Source organism: Arachis hypogaea, chromosome 18 (genome assembly GCF_003086295.3).
Source record: "Arachis hypogaea cultivar Tifrunner chromosome 18, arahy.Tifrunner.gnm2.J5K5, whole genome shotgun sequence".
Lineage (NCBI taxonomy): Eukaryota > Viridiplantae > Streptophyta > Magnoliopsida > Fabales > Fabaceae > Arachis > Arachis hypogaea.
In genome coordinates, this window is record NC_092053.1 from 26799413 (window position 1) to 26820575 (window position 21163).

A 21163-nucleotide genomic window follows, 5' to 3' on the forward strand; every position below is an offset into this window, starting at 1 on the left:
TGCTTTCAGAATGGACCATCTTGGATATATTCTATGATGGTCTGTCTGAATTAGCTAAGATGTCATTGGATACTTCTGCAGGTGGATCCATTCACCTAAAGAAAACGCCTGCAGAAGCTCAAGAACTCATTGACATGGTTGCTAATAACCAGTTTATGTACACTTCTGAGAGGAATCCTGTGAGTAATGGGACGCCTCAGAAGAAGGGAGTTCTTGAAATTGATACTCTGAATGCCATATTGGCTCAGAACAAAATATTGACTCAGCAAGTCAATATGATTTCTCAGAGTCTGAATGGAATGCAAGCTGCATCCAACAGTACTCAAGAGGCATCTTCTGAAGAAGAAGCTTATGATCCTGAAAACCCTGCAATAGCAGAGGTGAATTACATGGGTGAACCATATGGAAACACCTATAATCCCTCATGGAGAAATCACCCAAATCTCTCATGGAAGGATCAACAAAAGCCTCAACAAGGCTTTAATAATGGTGGAAGAAACAGGTTTAACAATAGTAAACCTTTTCCATCATCCACTTAGCAACAGACAGAGAATTCTGAGCAGAATTCATCTAGCTTAGCAAATTTAGTCTCTGATCTATCTAAGGCCACTGTGAGTTTCATGAATGAAACAAGGTCTTCCATTAGAAATATGGAAGCACAAGTGGGCCAGCTGAGTAAGAAGATCACTGAAACCCCTCCTAATGCTCTCCTAAGCAATACAGAAGAAAATCCAAAAGGAGAGTGCAAGGCCATTGATATAACCATCATGGCCGAATCCAAGAAGGAAGGGGAGGACGTGAATCCCAAGGAGGAAGACCTCCTGGGACGTCCAGTGATCAATAAGGAGTTTCCCTCTAAGGAACCAAAGGACTCTGAGGCTCATCTAGAGACCATAGAGATTCTATTGAACCTCCTTACGCCCTTCATGAGCTCTGATGAGTATTCTTCTTCTGAAGAGAATGAGGATGTTACTGAAGAGCAAGTTGCCAAGTTCCTTGGTGCAATCATGAAGCTGAATGCCAATTTATTTGATAAAGAGACTTGGGGAGTTGAACCTCCCCTGTTCACCAATGAACTAAATGCATTGGATCAATAGAGATTGCCTCAGAAGAAACAGGATCCTGGAAAGTTCCTAATACCTTGTACCATAGGCACCATGACCTTTGAGAAGGCTCTATGTGATCTTGGGTCAGGAATAAACCTCATGCCACTCTCTGTAATGGAGAAACTAGGAATCTTTGAGGTACAAGCTGCTAAAATCTCATTAGAGATGGCAGACAATTCCAGAAAACAGGCTTATGGACAAGTAGAGGACATATTAGTAAAGGTTGAAGGCCTTTACATCCCTGCTGATTTCATAATCCTAGATACTGGGAAGGATGAGGATGAATCCATCATCCTTGGAAGACCCTTCCTAGCCACAACAATAACTGTGATTGATGTTAACAGAGGTGAACTAGTCCTTCAATTGAATGAGGACTCCCTTGAGTTTAAAACTCAAGGACATCCTTCTGTAAATATGGAAAAGAGACACAGTAAGCTTCTCTCAAAACAAAGTCAACCAGAGCCCCCACAGTCAAACTCTAAGTTTGGTGTTGAACTCCCATATCCAAACTCTAAGTTTGGTGTTGGAAAGTCTCAACAATGCTCTGAACATCTGTGAGGCTCATTGAGAGCCCACTGTCAAGCTATTGACATTAAAGAAGCGTTTGTTGGGAGGCAACCCAATTTTTACTTATCTAATTTTAATTTATTTTTATTGTTATTTCATGTTTTATTAGGTTCATGATCATGTGGAGTCACAAAATAAATATAAAAATTGAAAACAGAATCAAAAATAGCAGAAGAAAAATCACACCCTGGAGGAGGATCTTACTGGCGTTTAAACGCCAGTAAGGAGCATCTGGCTGGCGTTCAATGCCAGAACAGAGCATGGATCTGGCGTTGAACACCAGAAACAAGCAGCATCCTGGCGTTCAGATGCCAGAAATGCACACTGAGGAAGAGCTGGCGCTGAACGCCAGAAACAAGCATCTGGCTGGCATTCAACGCCAGAAATATGCTGCATATGGGCACTGAACGCCCAAAACAAGCATCAATTCGGCGTTTAAACGCCAGAATTGCATGCAAAGGCATTTTACATGCATAATTGGTGCAGGGATGCAAATCCTTGACACCTCAGGATCTGTGGACCCCACAGGATCAACTCAGCATCTGTGGACCCCACAGGATCCCCACCTACCACCACTCACTCTCTTCCCTCTTCTCAATGTTCATCCTCTCTTCCCAATAAACACTCTTCCCCAAAACTCTTCACCAATCACCTCAATCTCTCTTTCCTATCACCACTTCACCACTCACATCCATCGACTCTTTCCCATAAACCTACCTCATAAACTCCACCTACCTTCAAAATTCAAAATCAATTTCCCATCCAAACCCACCCTATATGGCCGAAACTAACCCCCCCTCCCCTCCCTATATAAAGCCTTCCATTCTTCCTCATTTTCACACAACACAACCCTCTTTTCCCCTTCTTGGCCAAATACACCTCTCCCTCCTCTCCTCCATATTTTCTTCTTCTTCTTCATCTATTCTTTCTTCTCTTGCTCGAGGGCGAGCAATATTCTAAGTTTGGTGTGGTAAAAGCATAAGCTTTTTATTTTTCCATTACCATTGATGGCACCCAAGACCGGAGAATCCTCTAGAAAAGGGAAAGGGAAGACAAAAGCTTCCACCTCTGAGTCATGGGAGATGGAAAGATTCATCTCTAAAGCTCATCAAGACCACTTCTATGATGTTGTGGCCAAGAAGAAGGTGATCCCCGAGGTCCCTTTCAAACTCAAGAGAAATGAGTATCCGGAAATCCGACATGAAATCCAAAGAAGAGGTTGGGAAGTTCTAACAAAACCTATCCAACAAGTCAGAATTCTAATGGTTTAAGAGCTCTATGCTAATGCATGGATCACTAGGAACCATGATCAAAGTAAGAACCCGAACCCAAAGAACTATCTCACCATGGTTCGGAGGAAATACTTAGATTTTAGTTCGGAAAATGTGAGGTTGGTGTTTGACTTGCCTATGATGCAAGGAGATGCACGCCCCTACACTAGAAGGGTCAACTTTAATCAAAGGTTGGACCAAGTCCTCATGGACATATGTGTGGAAGGAGCTCAATGGAAGATTGACTCAAAAGGCAAACCGGTTCAACTTAGAAGACTGGACCTCAAGCCTGTGGCTAGAGGATGGTTGGAGTTCATCCAACACTCCATCATTCCCACTAGCAACCGATCTGAAGTTACTGTGGATCGAGCCATCATGATTCATAGCATCATGATTGGAGAGGAAGTAGAAGTTTATGAAGTCATCTCCCTTGAACTCTACAAAATAGCCGAAAAGCCCTCCCCCTTGGCAAGGCTAGCTTTTCCTCATCTTATTTGCAATCTATGTTACTCAGCTGGAGCTTTCATAGAAGGAGACATTCCCATTGAGGAAGAGAAGCCCATCACTAAGAAAAGGATGGAGCAAACAAGAGATCCCACTCATGGAGCTCAAGAAACACGTGAGGAAGCTCATCATCAAGAAATCCCTGAGATACCTCAAGGGATGCACTTTCCTCCACAGAATTTTTGGGAGCAAATCAACACCTCCCTAGGAGAACTGAGTTCCAACATAGGACAACTAAGGGTGGAACATCAAGAGCACTCAATCATCCTCCATGAAATTAGAGAAGATCAAAGAGCTATGAGGGAGGAGCAACAAAGACAAGGAAGAGACATAGAAGAGCTCAAGGACATCATTGGTTCCTCAAGAAGGAAACGCCACCATCACTAAGGTGGACTCATTCCTTGTTCTTAAATTATCTATTTTTCGTTTTCTCTATGTTAAGTGTTTATCTGTGTTTGTGTATTTATTACATGATCATTAGTATTTAGTAACTTTGTCTTAAAGTTATGAATGTCCTATGAATCCATCACCTCTCTTAAATGAAAAATGTTTTAATTCAAAAGAACAAGAAGTACATGAGTTTCGAATTTATCCTTGAACTTAGTTTAATTATATTGATGTGGTGACAATACTTTTTATTTTCTGAATGAATGCTTGAACAGTGCATATGTCTTTTGAAGTTGTTGTTTAAGAATGTTAAATATGTTGGCTCTTGAAAGAATGATGACAAGGAGACATGTTAGTTGATAATCTGAAAAATCATAAAAATGATTCTTGAAGCAAGAAAAATCAGTGAATACAAAATCTTGCAAAAAAAAAAAAGAAAGAAAGAAAAAAAATGGCGAAAAAAAAAATTAGAAAAAGAAAAAGCAAGCAGAAAAAGCCAAAAGCTCTTAAAACCAAGAGGCAAGAGCAAAAAGCCAGTAACCCTTAAAACCAAAAGGCAAGGGTAATAAAAAGGATCCCAAGGCTTTGAGCATCAGTGGATAGGAGGGCCTAAAGGAATAAAATCCTGGCCTAAGCGGCTAAACCAAGCTGTCCCTAACCATGTGCTTGTGGCGTGAAGGTGTCAAGTGAAAACTTGAGACTGAGCGGTTAAAGTCAAGGTCCAAAGCAAAAAAGAGTGTGCTTAAGAACCCTGGACACCTCTAATCGGAGACTTTAGCAAAGCTGAGTCACAATCTGAAAAGGTTCACCCAGTTATGTGTCTGTGGCATTTATGTATCCGGTGGTAATACTGGAAAACAAAGTGCTTAGGGCCACGGCCAAGACTCATAAAGTAGCTGTGTTCAAGAATCAACATACTGAACTAGGAGAATCACTAACACTATCTGAACTCTGAGTTCCTATAGATGCCAATCATTCTGAACTTCAATGGATAAAGTGAGATGCCAAAACTATTCAAGAGGCAAAAAGCTACAAGTCCCGCTCATCTGATTGGAGCTATGTTTCATTGATAGTTTGGAATTTATAGTATATTCTCTTCTTTTTATCCTATGTGATTTACAGTTGCTTGGGGACAAGCAACAATTTAAGTTTGGTGTTGTGATGAGCGGATAATTTATACGCTTTTTGGCATTGTTTTTAGTATGTTTTTAGTAGGATCTAGTTACTTTTAGGGATTTTTTTATTAATTTTTATGTTAAATTCACATTTCTAGACTTAACTATGATTTTGTGTGTTTTTCTATGATTTCAGGTATTTTCTGGCTGAAATTGAGGGACTTGAGCAAAAATCAGATTCAGAGGTTGAAGAAGGACTGCTGATGCTGTTGGATTCTGACCTCCCTGCACTCAAAGTGGATTTTCTGGAGCTACAGAACTCAAAATGGCGCGATTCTAATTGCGTTATAAAGTAGACATCCAGGGATTTCCAGCAATAAATAATAGTCCATACTTTGGCCGAGTTTAGATGACGCAAAAGGGCGTTGAACGCCAGTTCTATGCTGCAGTCTGGAGTTAAACGCCAAAAATACGTCACGAACCAGAGTTGAACGCCAGAAACACATTACAAACTGGCGTTCAACTCCAAGAATGACCTCTCCACGTGTAAAATTTAAGTTCAGCCCAAGCACACACCAAGTGGGCCCCGGAAGTGGATTTCTACATCATTTACTTACTTCTGTAAACCCTAGTAACTAGTTTAGTATAAATAGGACTTTTTACTATTGTATTAGACATCTTATGATTTTTAGTTCAACTTTGGATCATATTGATCACGTTTGGGGGCTGGCCATTCGGCCATGCCTGGACCATTATCACTTATGTATTTTCAAACAGTAGAGTTTCTGCACTCCATAGATTAAGGTGTGGAGCTCTGCTGTTCCTCATGATTTAATGCAAAGTACTACTATTTTCTATTCAATTCAACTTATTCCACTTCTAAGATATCCATTCGCACCCAAGAACATGATGAATGTGATGATTATGTGACGCTCATCATCATTCTCACTTATGAACGCGTGCCTGACAAACACTTCCGTTCTACATGCAACCAAGCTAGAATGAGTATCTCTTAGATATCTAATACAGGGGACCGAGTCCGAGTTATTAGTATCTTCGTGGTATAAGTTAGAACCCATGGATGGCCATTCCTGAGATCCAGAAAGTCTAAACCTTGTCTGTGGTATTCCGAGTAGGATCTGGGAAGGGATGGCTGTGACGGACTTCAAACTCGCGAGTGCTGGGCGTAGTGACAGACACAAAAGGAGGGTGAATCCTATTCCAGTATGATCGAGAACCTCCAGATGATTAGCCATGCCGTGACAGAGCATATGGACCTTTTTCACAAGAGAGGATGGGATGTAGTCATTGACAACGGTGATGCCCTTACAGAAAGCTTGCCATGGAAAGGATTAAGACTGATTGGATGAAGACAGCAAGAAAGCAGAGGTTCAGAGGAACGAAAGCATCTCTATATGCTTATCTGAAATTCTCACCAATGAATTACATAAGTATTTCTATCTTCATTTTCTGTTTATTTATTATTTATTTTCAAAAACTTCATAACCATTTGATATCCGCCTGACTGAGATTTACAACGTGACCATAGCTTGCTTCATACCAACAATCTCCGTGGGATCGACCCTTACTCACGTAAGGTTTTATTACTTGGACGACCCAGTGCACTTGCTGGTTAGTTGTGCGAAGTTGTGAAGTTATGTTTGGACCATGGTATTGTGCACCAGTTTGTTGGCGCCATTGCCAGGGAGAGAATGAACAACAAATTTTACAACCTCAGAGTAACAATTTCGCATACCACCATCCCTTCCCAGATCCTACTCGGAATACCACAGACAAGGTTTAGACTTTCCGGATCTCAGGAATGGCCATCCATGGGTTCTAACTTATACCACAAAGATACTAATAACTCGGACTCGGTCCCCTGTATTAGATATCTAAGAGATACTCATTCTAGCTTGGTTGCATGTAGAACGGAAGTGTTTGTCAGGCACGCGTTCATAAGTGAGAATGATGATGAGCGTCACATAATCATCACATTCATCATGTTCTTGGGTGCGAATGGATATCTTAGAAGCGGAATAAGTTGAATTGAATAGAAAATAGTAGTACTTTGCATTAAATCATGAGGAACAGCAGAGCTCCACACCTTAATCTATGGAGTGCAGAAACTCTACCGTTTTAAAATACATAAGTGAAAGGTTCAGGCATGGCCGAATTGTCAGCCCCCATGATCTAAGAACTAGACGTCCCAAGATGATCCGAAGATCTAAATACAATAGTAAAAAGTCCTATTTATACTAAACTAGTTACTAGGGTTTACAGAAGTAAGTAATTGATGCATAAATCCACTTCCGGGGCCCACTTGGTGTATGCTTGGGCTGAGCTTAAAGTTTACACATGCAGAGGCTTCTTTTGGAGTTGAACGCCAAGTTGTAACGTGTTTTTGGCGTTCAACTCTGGTTCGTGACGTGTATCTGGCGTTTAACTCCAGACTGCAGCGTAGAACTAGCGTTCAACGCCCTTTTGCATCATCTAAACTCGGCCAAAGTATGGACTATTATATATTTCTGGAAAGCCCTGGATGTCTATTTTCCAACGCAGTTAGAAGCGCGCCATTTTGAGTTCTATAGCTCCAGAAAATCCACTTTGAGTGCAGGGAGGTCAGAATCCAACAGCATCAGCAGTCCTTTTTCAACCTCTGATTCTGATTTTTGCTCGAGTCCCTTAATTTCAGCCAGAAAATACCTGAAATCACAGAAAAACACACAAACTCATAGTAAAGTCCAGAAATATGAATTTAACATAAAAACTAATAAAAACATCCCTAAAAATAACTAGATCCTACTAAAAACATACTAAAAACAATGCCAAAAAGCGTATAAATTATCCGCTCATCATCCTCCAATGTGGCTTCTACTGGCCCACTCTCTATAAAGACTCCTGAGAGTTTGTGCGTAACTGTGACAACTGCCAGAGAGCTGGTAATCTGCCTCATAGTTACGCCATGCCTCAGCAAGGGATCTTGGAGATTGAGTTGTTTGATGTATGGGGTATTGACTTCATGGGCCTTTTCCACCATCATACTCAAACACTTATATTCTGGTGGTAGTCGACTATGTATCCAAATGGGTAGAGGCCATTGCCACACCCACTAATGATACTAAGACCGTGCTGAAGTTCCTCCAGAAACATATCTTCAGCAGGTTTGGTGTCCCTAGAGCACTAATTAGTGATGGGGGCACTCACTTCTGCAACAAACAGCTTTACTCTGCTATGGTCCGGTATGGAATTAGCCACAAGGTGGCAACTCCATACCATCCACAGATAAATGGGCAAGCTGAAGTCTCTAATAGAGAACTAAAAAGAATCCTGGAACGGACTGTAAGTACCCGTAGAAAGGATTGGGCAAGAAGCTTGGATGATGCTCTGTGGGCTTACAGAACAGCATTCAAGACTCCTATAGGGACCTCTCCATACCAGCTTGTGTATGGTAAGGCATGTCATCTGCCCGTGGAACTGGAGCATAAGGCCTACTGGGCAACCAGATTCCTAAACTTTGATGCCAAATTAGCTGGAGAAAAAAGATTGCTCCAGTTGAATGAGCTAGAGGAATTCAGACTCACTGCTTTCGAAAATGCCAAGCTTTACAAAGAGAAAGTAAAAAGGTGGCATGACAGAAAGCTATCATCTAGAGTCTTTGAACCAGGACAGAAGGTTCTGCTGTTTAACTCTAGGCTCATGCTATTCCCCGAAAAACTGAAATCCCGGTGGAGGGGACCATATGTGATTACAAGTGTATCACCATATGGCTATGTGGAGCTTCAAGACATTGATTCTAACAAGAAGTTCATTGTTAATGGACAGAGAATCAAGCACTATCTTGGAGGCAATGTTGAGCAAGAGTGCTCAAGGCTGAGGCTAGATTAAAAGCTCAGCAAGGTCCAGCTAAAGACAATAAAGAAGCGCTTGTTGGGAGGCAACCCAATGTTATTTAATTATATCTATTTATTTTTTATTGCTATTTTATGTCTTCTTAAGGTTGATGATCATGTGAAGTCACAAAAACTACTGAAAAATCAAAAATAGAATGAAAAATAGCAACAAAAATAGCACACCATGGAGGGGGAGTATTCTGGCATTTAAACGCCAGAAACAAGCATCTGTCTGGCATTTAACACCAGAAACAAGCATCTATCTGGCGTTAAACGCCAGAAACAGGCAGCAGTCTGGCGTTAAACACCAGGATTGCACAACAAGGGCATTTTACACGCCTAATTGGAGCAGGGATGTTAAGTCCTTGACCCCACTTGATCTGTGGACCCCACAGGATCCCCTCAGGATCCGTGGACCCTACAGAATCCCTACCTTTCCTTCTTCATTTTCACACAACACAACCCTCTCTTCTTCCACTTGGCCGAATACATCTTCTTCCCCCATCTCCTCCATTTTCTTCTTCTTCTACTACTTTCTCTCTTCTTTTGCTCGGGGACGAGCAAACCTTCTAAGTTTGGTGTGGAAAAAGTATTGCTTTTTTTTGTTTTTCCATAACCACTAATGCCTCAAGGGATGCACTTCCCTCCACAAAACTATTAGGAGCAACAAAGACAAGGAAGAGACATAGAGGAGCTCAAGACCACCATTGGTTTTTCAAGAAGAGGAAGACGCCACCCTCACTAAGGTGGACCCGTTCCTTAATCTCCTTGTTCTTATTTTCCTGTTTTTCGTTTATTATGCTTTATGTTTTATTTATATTTGTGTCTTTACTATATGATCACTAGTATCTAAGTGTCTATGTCTTAAAGATATGAATGTCCTATGAATCCATCACCTTTCTTAAATGAAAAATATTTTCTGAAAAAGAAAAAGAAGTACATGAATTTTCGAATTTTAAAATAGTTTAATTATTTTGATGTGGTGGCAACACTTTTTGTTTTCTGAATGAATGCTTGAACAGTGTATATGTCTTTTGAAGTTGCTGTTTATGAATGTTAAATATGTTGGCTATTGAAAGAATGATGAACAGGAGACATGTTATTTGATAATCTGAAAAATTATAAAAATGATTCTTGAAGCAAGAAAAAGCAGTGAATACAAAAGCTTGCAGAAAAAAAATATGCGAAAAAAATTTTAGAAAAATAAAACGCAAGCAGAAAAAGCCAAAAGCTCTTTAAACCAAAAGGCAAGAGCAAAAAAAAAGCCAGTAACCCTTAAAACTAAAAGGCAAGGGTAAATAAAAAGGATCCAAGGCTTTGAGCATCAGTGGATAGGAAGGCCTAAAGGAATAAAATCCTGGCCTAAGCGGCTAAACCAAGCTGTCCCTAACCATGTGCTTGTGGCGTGAAGGTGTCAAGTGAAAACTTGAGACTGAGCGGTTAAAGTCAAGGTCCAAAGCAAAAACAGAGTGTGCTTAAGAACCCTGGACACCTCTAATTGGGAACTTTAGCAAAGCTGAGTCACAATCTGAAAAGGTTCACCCAGTTATGTGTCTGTGGCATGTATGTATCTGGTGGTAACACTGGAAAACAGAGTGCTTAGGGCCACGGCCAAGACTCATAAAGTAGCTGTGTTCAAGAATCAACATACTAAACTAAGAGAATCAATAACACTATCTGAATTCTGAGTTCCTATAGATGCCAATCATTCTGAACCTCAATGGATAAAGTGAAATGCCAAAACTATTCAAGAGGCAAAAAGCTTAAAGCCCCGCTCATCTAATTAAGACTAATCTTCATAGATGTTTTTGGAATTCATTGTATATTCTCTTCTTTTTATCCTACTTTGTTTTTAGTTGCTTAGGGACAAGCAACAATTTAAGTTTGGTGTTGTGATGAGCGGATAATTTATACGCTTTTTGGCATTGTTTTTAGTATGTTTTCAGTGTAATTTAGTTAGTTTTTATTATATTTCTATTAGTTTTTAAATAAAAATCACAATTCTGGACTTTACTATGAGTTTGTGTATTTTTCTGTAATTTCAGGTATTTTCTGGCTGAAATTGAGGGAGCTGAGCAAAAATCTGATTTAGGCTGAAAAAGGACTGCTGATGCTGTTGGATTCTGACCTCTCTACACTCAAAGTGAATTTTCTGGAGTTATAGAACTCCAAATGGCGCGCTCTCAATTGCGTTGGAAAGTAGACATTCATAGATTTCCAGAAATATATAATAGTCCATACTTTGCTCAAGGATAGACGACGTAAACTGGCGTTCAACGCCAGTTCCATGTTGCAGTCTGGCGTCAAACGCCAGAAACAGGTTACAAATGGGAGTTGAATGCCAGAAACAGGTTACAACCTGGCGTTTAACTCTAGAAACAGCCTAGGCACGTGAGAAGCTTAAGTTTCAGCCCCAGCACACACCAAGTGGGCCCCAGAAGTGGATTTCTGCACCATCTATCATAGTTTATTCATTTTCTGTAAACCTAAGTTACTAGTTTAGTATTTAAACAACTTTTAGAGGTCTATTTTCGCACCTCATGACATTTTTAGATCTGAACTTTGTACTCTTTGACGGCATGAGTCTCTGAACTTCATTGTTGGGGTTGAGGAGCTCTGCTATGTTTTGATGAATTAATGCAACTATTTCTGTTTTCTATTCAAACACGCTTGTTTCTATCTAAGATGTTTATTCGCATTTCAATATGATGGATGTGATGATCCGTGACACTCATCATCATCCTCAATCTATGAATGCGTGCCTGACAACCACCTCCGTTCTACCTTCGATTGAATGAATATCTCTTGGATTCCTTAATTAGAATCTTCGTGGTATAAGCTAGAATCCATTGGCAGCATTCTTGAGAATCTGGAAAGTCTAAACCTTGTCTGTGGTATTCCGAGTAGGATTCAGGGATTGAATGACTGTGACAAGCTTCAAACTCACAAGGGCTGGGCGTAGTGACAGACGCAAAAGGATCAATGGATCCTATTCCAGCATGAGTGGGAACCGACAGATGATTAGCCGTGCAGTGACAGCGCACCTGGACCTTTTTCACTGAGAGGACGGATGGTCGCCATTGACAACGGTGATCCACCAACACACAACTTGCCATAGGAGGAACCTTGCGTGCGTGAAGAAGAAGACAGGGAGAAAGCAGAGATTCAGAAGACAAAGCATCTCCAAAACTCCAACATATTCTCCATTACTGCAGAACAAGTATTTAATCCATGCTCTTTTATTCTTCACAATTCATACTGATAATTATAATTGATTTCCTGACTAAGATTTACAAGATAACCATAGATTGCTTCAAACCAACAATCTCCGTGAGATCGACCGTTACTCACGTAAGGTATTACTTGGACGACCCAGTGCACTTGCTGGTTAGTGGTACGAGTTGTGAAAAGTGTGATTCACAATTCGTGCACCAGTGATCTGCAGAAATAATAGAAAACACTGGGGGCAATTTCAGGCCGAGTTTTGACCCAGTTTCCGACCCAGAAACACAGACTAGAGCCAGGGAACGTGCAGAGACTCAACACACATTCTCATTAGCATAGTTTTAGTTTTTAGATCTGAATCTAGAGAGAAAAACTACTCTTCCTCTAGGTTTTTTTTACATTCATAGTTTTATAGTTTTATGCTTTTTCTTTGGATATTGAAGAGTCATCACCTCCGTTGAAGTTACTATTCTAGTTTGTTTTCTTTCTCCTTTATTATTCCATATTCTTAATTCTTGTTTAGAGTTACAATTGGATTATTTTTAGAATTTATTAATGCAAAGGGTTACTTTTATTTTCAATTAATTTGTAGTTATTGTCTATCAAGTCTCTTTTCTATTCCCTACTATCAACAACGAAGATGGTATCCATGTTGATGGAGTAGACTCCCAACTTGACATGGGGGTTGATTAAGACGAGACACTTGAGTTGGAATGCTCAAGTAGTTAGTTAAATTGGAAGTTGTTGGCTAATTCTGTTTTTACTAACGCAGGACCTTCCCAAGGGAGAGGACTAGGATTTGCAAATAAGAGTTAGCTCAATCACTTGACTTTACTTTATTTAGTAAGGGTTAACTAAGTGAAAATAACAACCTTTTTATACTGCACTTGAGAAATTTTCAACAAGGATAGAACTTCCAATTAATCATTCCCCCAGTCAAGGCTTTTTAATTAAGATATATAATTCCTTTTAATTTGCAATTATTTATTCTCTGTCATTCAACTCTCAATTTTTTCGGAAAACCCCTGATTAATAAGATAGCACCCTTTTTGTCAACTCGTTGGGAGACGACCTGGGATCCATACTCCCAGTATTTTTATTCTAATTTTTGTGACAACCTTTCTAAATTGATGAGTGAATTTTAGCTGGTTAAAAACTATACTCACAATGCTATTTCTATATTGAATTCTTAATTGGTCAAATTTCCGCACCCATCACCTACCTATTTACCAAAAAGAAGAGGATGTAGACCAACAGTCTATCCAATCGCCCACATATTCCTCTTTACATGATGATGTGTACTGAAGAATTTATTATAGATAAGAAATCCTTACGTATGAATGTTAACTCTAAAGAATGAAAACTTCAGAGGGAATGATACTTACAAACATTTAAGGCGTCTTAAATTTCACATTTTAGGGAAGAATATTATAACTTTCTTCAACAAGTCAAAATCCATATTCCATTCTTTGAATGGTTCCATGCATATACTATCAAGAATAACATTAGTATCCCTTCAAAACAAACACGAGTATAGCTCATTCTACAAATGTCATAACAACCTAGAAAGTGAAAGAGCGGAACTTAGTTCAATATGAAATTCCCCCAATTGAAAAATTTGTCCTTAAATCATAGACGCAAAAAAAAAATTCTACTTATAGCTTCACTTCTCAAAACAAAAAACCTCGACGAAGCTGTTGGGCCTAAAGACATAAAAAACATTATGAAACTAGCCAACTATACAAACAAATACTTACAAACTTTAGGACAGAAATTAAGTTCTAAAATTATCAATCTATCTTTACAAAACTTCTACATCCAAACCTTTAGAAAAAACCCTATTCAAACTTTTTAAGATTAGCCAGAAAACTAAACAAAGCCTCCGAACCTCCATACTAAAACAAAATTCAGGCGATTCCGAAGTTCTCATAAAAAGCAACCACCTCATCAGCCAAATAACTATACCAGAAATCCCTCAAATAACGGAATCATCGAACAGAGTCACAAGACAATCAACAAAAGCATCGCTTAATGTCATCAATGAGGAGTCATATGACTCTGAGGAAAGTCTAGAATCACCTAGAGCTAATCTTATCATAACCAATTCCATTACAAAATAGAAAGGCCTCACTAAACCTTCATCACAACATTATCTCTAGACCACAGCTCCTGAATCGGCTCTTGAAGATCAAGAGCTAGGTTTTAATAGCTTCAATGCCAACAACGTCTATGAATAAAACATAGATAAAAAAAACCGAATACAATATCATACATATGTTACAACATATGACAATGGTTTGTATAACCTATCAAACAGTCCACGAAAGTTCTGAAGAAGTAGTAGCAAGCGTCATAGTGTCAGGATTTTCAAGACAACTTAAAGGATGGTGGGATAATTATCTTATTGATGATCAAAAGACCTCAATCCTTTCAGCCATTAAAATCAATTATGATGGTGAACCTATTCTTAATAACAATGGGAAAACCATTACAGATGCTGTTAGCACTTTATTCTTCACCATAGCAAATCATTTCATTGGTGATCCGTCCTTATAGAAGGATTGATCTGCGAAACTTCTATCTAATCTTAAATGTAAATCCTTATCTATCTTTATATGATATAAAGATACCTTTTTAACAAGAGTATATACAAGGGAGGATAGTCAACAACCTTTTTGGAAAGAAAAATTCTTAGTCGGTCTTCCAATCCCCCTAGAAGACAAAGTAAGGGATAAAATTAGGAGCTTAACTCTAGATGGGATCATTACGTATGACTCTTTAAGCTACGAACAGTTAATCTCCTATGTTCAAAAAGTGGCCTTAAAAATTTGTCAAGATGACAAAATTCAAAGGCAACTAGCCCGCGAAAAGGCCTAGAACAAGAAATACTTAGGATCTTTCTGTGAACAGTTTGGTTTACTATCTTGTAACAAGCGAAAGACAACATAAATGCCTTATCAAGATGTAGCATAAGTATTTGTATCTTCTTAAACATACATTTATAATACTAGAGAGAGAGAGAGAGAGGACTAATGAGGGTTATATTTATCTGTTTCTTATGTTTATTTATATTTCCGTTTGTGAATGATTCCTTATTTTACTTTCTTAAACGTTTCAAAAAAAATTTACCCGTAAAAACGATAACGCTCTAACAAGGCAACAGGCTCATATATTAAATAGTAGATAAAGTTAAGAAAAGTAAGTTGGTGACACTCGACTTCTTGTATGATCATGACATACGAGAAGTTGGGTCATTACAAATCACATATCCTAAAATCAAATCAGAAAGCATAAACTAATAACGTATGAACAATGTAAATACAAACTTTTTCATTTGAACTTGTGAATTCTATTAAATTCTAAATTTTATATTTTACTTTAATAAACAACAAATTTTTTAATTCTGACCAACAAAAATAGAATCAAAATTCTAAAATTGATAAGAACTAAAATAAATTAACATGCATTCATAACTCATTAATATGAAAGATTCACTTTTGATTAGAAAAGGAAATGGAGTGTATTAAGAAGAGGGAAAGAACAGAGTGAAGCGCACTAAAAAACAAAGATAAAACCGTGATAAGGAGAGAAGACAAACGACGTTTAGAAGAGGAGAGTAGACAGCACTGTGCAGAGAAGAGAACTTCTTTGTTTTGGCACTTGGAAGTTTTTGGTTATTTTCTGCAATATTGTGTATGTATATAATATTTTACTGTATTTATATACCGAGGATAAAAATACTGAGACTCGTGTACAACTACCATTTTTTGTAAGGAGCTTCTTCTACGTGCGTGTGTCACGTTTAGGAGCAAACCCTTGTCTTGTTCACAAAAACACAACCTCCACTCCGCACAGCTCTCATTCCCTCTCAACTCAACGTTCTCATCAATCCTCCGGCGAAGTTCTGTCTTTCCCTCTTCTCTTTCTCACATCCTCTCCCAATCTCACTCACTCAATATTTCATCGCCGTAACCACCATTATCTTCTCTCCATCATTATCCATTTTTCACCACCATCAGCCACCACCATTGCCGGCGCTACCATCAACCTTCTCTCTCACTCACTCTGAAACTCACACCCGCACATCCTCTTCTCTCTCAACCTTCTCCTTTTCTCTCTTCAACCACCCAGCCTTCACCGTCACTACCATCCTCTGAGCCCCTATCTTCATCGTCGCCGCAGCTCACTCCAAAAATTTCCCTCCAAAAGTTTCCTTCCTTTCTTTCACAATTCACACACTCGAAAGAGGGTTCCCACTTCTGAAGAAGCTTCTAGAATCTTCTGATGGCTTCATCCTCGCACGGCGACCAAATGAGGATCGTGGCGACCCAGTTCTGTTCTGATGATCAGACTCTCATTGCTGTAATTTTCAAACCCCCCTCTTTCCCTTCCCTTGTCTCGCTTCAATTTATTTTCTGATTGTTTTCTAGGGCACGCTTTTTTATTTCGTGCCCTGCTTTCTTCCTTGCTTCCTCAAAAGGAATAAGGTTGCAACTTGCTATTGGAATTTTTGTACTTCGTTAGCTCATTTTATGATATATATCTGCAGATTAGTAATGAATTTTGATTAGTTTACTTGCTTCCTTTCTACTGGGTTTGTTTTAGCATATACGAAAGACTATGACTATAATGAAGGAGATTGCAGTTGAATTCGAGAAACACAACGAATCTGATAAGGTATTTCAATTCATTCACTTTCTTATATATATATATATTGGAGTGTGAAATTTTGATAATATGGTAAGTGCAAAATAGTAACCATTCACTTCAGGTGAAGGAGTTGGAAGAGGCTGTTTTGGAGTTAGCTGATCTCTCTGAGGATAGTGTGCATCTTTCATCAGCAGTTCAAGCTATTGCAAACGGATACCAGCCAAAAGAAGAGGTTGTGAGTTCTGGATTCCATGCTTAGAACCTTTTTTTGGGTACTAAGTATGAGCTATTATCTGTTACTATCATCTAACCCTACCATTGTCTCTGAATTCTAACTTGCTTAAAAATACAGGTGAATAATTTTCGTAAGTTACTTGAGGATGAAGTGTCAAAATTGAAGGGCCAGTATACTACTTCAGATCCTAATAGTAATCCTTTGGTTCGCCAATTTAAGGAAGCTGTATGGGTATGTGTCTTCTGACTTGTAACTTTTGAAGATCGCCTCTGGCGGCATGTTTTGGTTTACGATAGATGGAAATGTTTGTCTTTATATCAGAGGTCAGTGCACCTCCCTATTTTCTTAGTTTGGAAATAGTTAACTATTATTTCTCTCAAGATATTTTATTCATAAGATGAGTAATGGTAATTAAGTTCGAAGATTTGGGAAACCCTACCACTCATTTTATGTGTTTTCTTTACTGTTTAATGATTTTAAGTTCTGGCCAAGGTGGATAGGTGACTTGTGTCTCTCTGGTAAGAACAGTTTCCTGCAATGATATGAGCTCTCATCCTTGTCTTACAAGAGTTTGACACCTGTGAATAGAAGGATACGTTCCCGCCATTGGATAAATATTAGTGTCAACATTCTTTTGATTATATAATCTCATACTTATGCACATTCTAACCTGCATTATGCTTTGTAATATTCTGTTTCCATGGTCTTTTTTGTTAGAAATTTTTTTTATTTAATAAATGCTATAGCATTTTACTATGACATACCTACACTTATTTGAGTTTTTCTTCTTGCTTCCTAATAATCTAATGTGCTTGCTATTTATCTTTTGTCTTCAGAAAGTTCATCATGAAGGGCAGCCAATGCCAGGAGAAGAGCAGGAGGACATTGTAATGACAAGTACCCAATCCAGTATTTTGAATATGACTTGCCCATTGACTGGAAAACCTGTTACTGAGCTTGAAGAACCAGTTCGCAGGTACCACATATACCCCTTTGATATAATGCCGCATTGGTTTCCAATTTTTTATCTTTTTCTGTTAGTATTTGAAGTTACATATTTTAATTGAATAAACTATGATTGATGATTCCTCCTCAATGTTTATTTCATGACATATATGTAAATTTGGTCAATTTGCAATCAATGCATGTTTAGTTTTCTCACTTGCTAGACAGATGAGTAAATGTAAAAATTGGCAGTGTATTGAGTTAGAAAATTGTTTTGAAACAAGACAAGTGCAATGTTCACTAATTCTTAGTTGGAACTGTGTGATCTGTATTTGGTTGAAACTGTTGTTTCAAATGAAAAAAAAAATGCTCGTCAAAATGGTCATTAACGGATATTGAGCATGTTAAGCCAGTTTCTGGTGGAGTGTGGGATTGGCTTAGATTCTACCCTGCTGAATTATCTAGGACATGGGATACGGCCTGCCCATTTGTTTTATTATCCTTCACCTCTCCTATTTTAGATTGGGCTGGCTTTCAGTCAAAGACTGAAACCTTTATATGAAACTCCAAATGAGAAAGACATGCCTATATATGTTCCCGTATCCATTGGCCTGTTTTTTTCTCACTTGTGCTCCCATTTGCTTGGTAAAATTGTGGTAGAAATGTTCTGCCTTATCCTGCTCAGAGAAATCCTGCTTATAGGATTTCAAACCATGATGATCTCCGGGGCATAAGGGAAAAGCTTTGTTGATGAGCTGTAGACCTGCAGTTACAATCTTTAGTGATTTTTGTAAGAACAACAATTTGTCCCTTAATACTCATTCATATTTTAGTAAAATACAGTCTTCCCCTATATCAGCAACTTGCAACTTTTTATACTGACACCTGATTTTACTAGCTAGGTCAATAGGTCGGGTAGAGTGGTGACCTTGGCCATTCACATTTTAAGTTGATAGATGCACCTTTCATTTTCCCCCATAGTTTCTATTTAGTCTGTGCTTTCAGTTATCCACAAAGGTGGATGCCAAATTTCTTATACTTAGGAAGTTCGTCACAGCTCCTGGATTTTGGAGAACATATCATAGTAAATTCAGAATTTAGCAGGCCAAGGTTTTCTCGTTGTATTTGATGGTGAATTTAGTGTTACTAAATTCCTGAGATAGCTGATTAACTATATTTTGGATGCACTTTGAGTAAGCACCGAGGTAAGCCAAAGATACAACAAACAATTGGAAAGTGACTCGAAGAAAAGATTAACTAAAGTTTTGAATGTTTGCACTAAAAAGTAATCGTGTTTAGTGTTCACTCTTTAGGATGAGTTTTGCTTTCATATCAAGATGGGATAAAAGATTACTAAAAATCTCTGTGATTACACCAATAAGGGTGAGTTTGGCATGTGAATTAAAATGTGGGAGAAAATTTCAACTAACGGTGAAATGCATGCTTTCTAGCATGTAGAAGAGCTTGTTAATAGGTTTTGTTATTATGCATGTTACTCATTTCTATTTCATTGTTGCAGTGTGGAATGCAAGCATATTTATGAAAAGAGAATAATAATGCAATATATAAAGTCATCCAATCGATGTCCAATATCAGGTGGATCATTGACGTCTGATAAGCTTCACATTCCTTCTGCATCGTTGCGTTGCTCTTTGACTAGATCTTTCATCTTTGTGTGTGTGTTAGGTTGCCCGAAGAAATTGCGTGCAGATAGGGTGGTGCAGGATGCCTTGTTACTGATTGAGATTGAGGAATTGCGCAAAGTGAACAAAGAAACTGAAGTGGAAGACTTTACTCTCCTTAATGAAGACGATTGATGGTTGATTGAGTAAAGCAAGAGTAGGATTTTGTGTATAAACTTTCAGTCTTGAAAAACTGCATGATGTACTGATTATATCCCATGCAAACTTGGAACACTTAACAGTTAACATCAGTGAAGTTTATATGATGGTTTTGTATTACATAATTTATCTCTGCTCAATGGTTCAGCAAGTTTTGCATGCTATGCCTGAAATCTTGTGTGTGTTATGATTTTGCTTCCATTACGCTTTTTCTGGTAGTTCATTTGGAAGCTTAAGAATCAAAGAGTAGGTTCCAAAATTAATTCTAAATAACACTTGTACGTTAAATGCTTCTAGTGGTATAATTTGTTGCAATATGAATGTCCAATCAAGGTAATTTTGGATGGTTGAATGTTAACTGTAAACGGTGTTTAGTTTTTTAAGATAGACTCTACATTAATGCAACAGGGTTTGACTTTTTGAGCCTCTATTTTATATATATATATATATATATGAATCATTTCTATTATATTGAGATTGAGATATTAATTGTGGGGAATATTAATATTAGAGTTATTTATTTATACTTCTTTATTTTATATTTATTTTTTTTTCTTTATTTATTTTATAATACGTTATCAACACAAGATTCTGATCAAAATTTAAGGAGACTCGGGTAATAAATTTTTATTATGTCAAAGTTTTCTCATCTTGAATTTAATGCTCTTGGTATATTTGGAAATAACTACTTATCAATGCCAAAAGGATAAAACTAAAGCCATGATCTTCTTTCGTAGTCATTTTGACCAAAGATTGAAAAATAAATATTTTACACTAAAAAATTCTACAGATCTATGAAAAAATCTTGAAAAAAGTTGTAATCATCAAAAGACAATGATACTTCTTCTAACCCTATATAAATGGATGCATTTACGTCTACAGAATTTTAAATCTATAAACAAATATAATTAAAATAATTATAATATTATTTTTAATTGATAGTGCATCAAAATTACTATATTATACTTCTAGTTACCAAATTTTCTATGACACCCCCCCAAACTGCAAATTTAATAATAATCTTAGCCATCCATCATTTAATCAACCATTAGCGTTAAGTATGATTTTAGTTCCTAACGTAGAGGTCGAAAATCGATTTCATCCCCAATTTTTTTTGCTACAAAATGGTCCCCAAAGTTTCAGGTTATTTTAAAATCGTCATTTTTATCAATTTTATTTTTTTATTACCAAATTACACTTTATTAAAAAATTAAAAAAAAAAAGAAAACCACAGGAGGGAGAAAGAGAATCGAAGGGGGGGGGGGAAGGAGAATCAGGGGGAAGGGGAGGCCGCACCGCCGCACCCCTGCACGGTGCACCGTCGCACCGCCGCCTGTGATCAGAAGGGGAAACAGAGAGCAAGAGAGGAGAAAGCTAAGGGAGAAGAGAGAGATCGGAAGGGAGAAAGCTAAGGGCCACCGCCG

The 21163-nt window shown here is 38.1% G+C and overlaps 1 protein-coding gene across 1 annotated transcript; it reads left to right on the top strand.

Annotated features, from left to right (window-relative positions):
- Window positions 1–15603: 15603 nt before the first annotated feature.
- On the top strand, window positions 15604–19864 carry LOC112771643 (E3 SUMO-protein ligase MMS21). The gene is made up of 7 exons (XM_025816425.3): window positions 15604–16430; window positions 16674–16745; window positions 16840–16950; window positions 17071–17184; window positions 17790–17929; window positions 19418–19494; window positions 19585–19864. The coding sequence occupies exons 1-7, from the start codon at window positions 16353–16355 to the stop codon at window positions 19713–19715; spliced, it is 723 nt and encodes a 240-aa protein (XP_025672210.1). The 5' UTR covers window positions 15604–16352; the 3' UTR covers window positions 19716–19864.
- Window positions 19865–21163: the final 1299 nt, after the last annotated feature.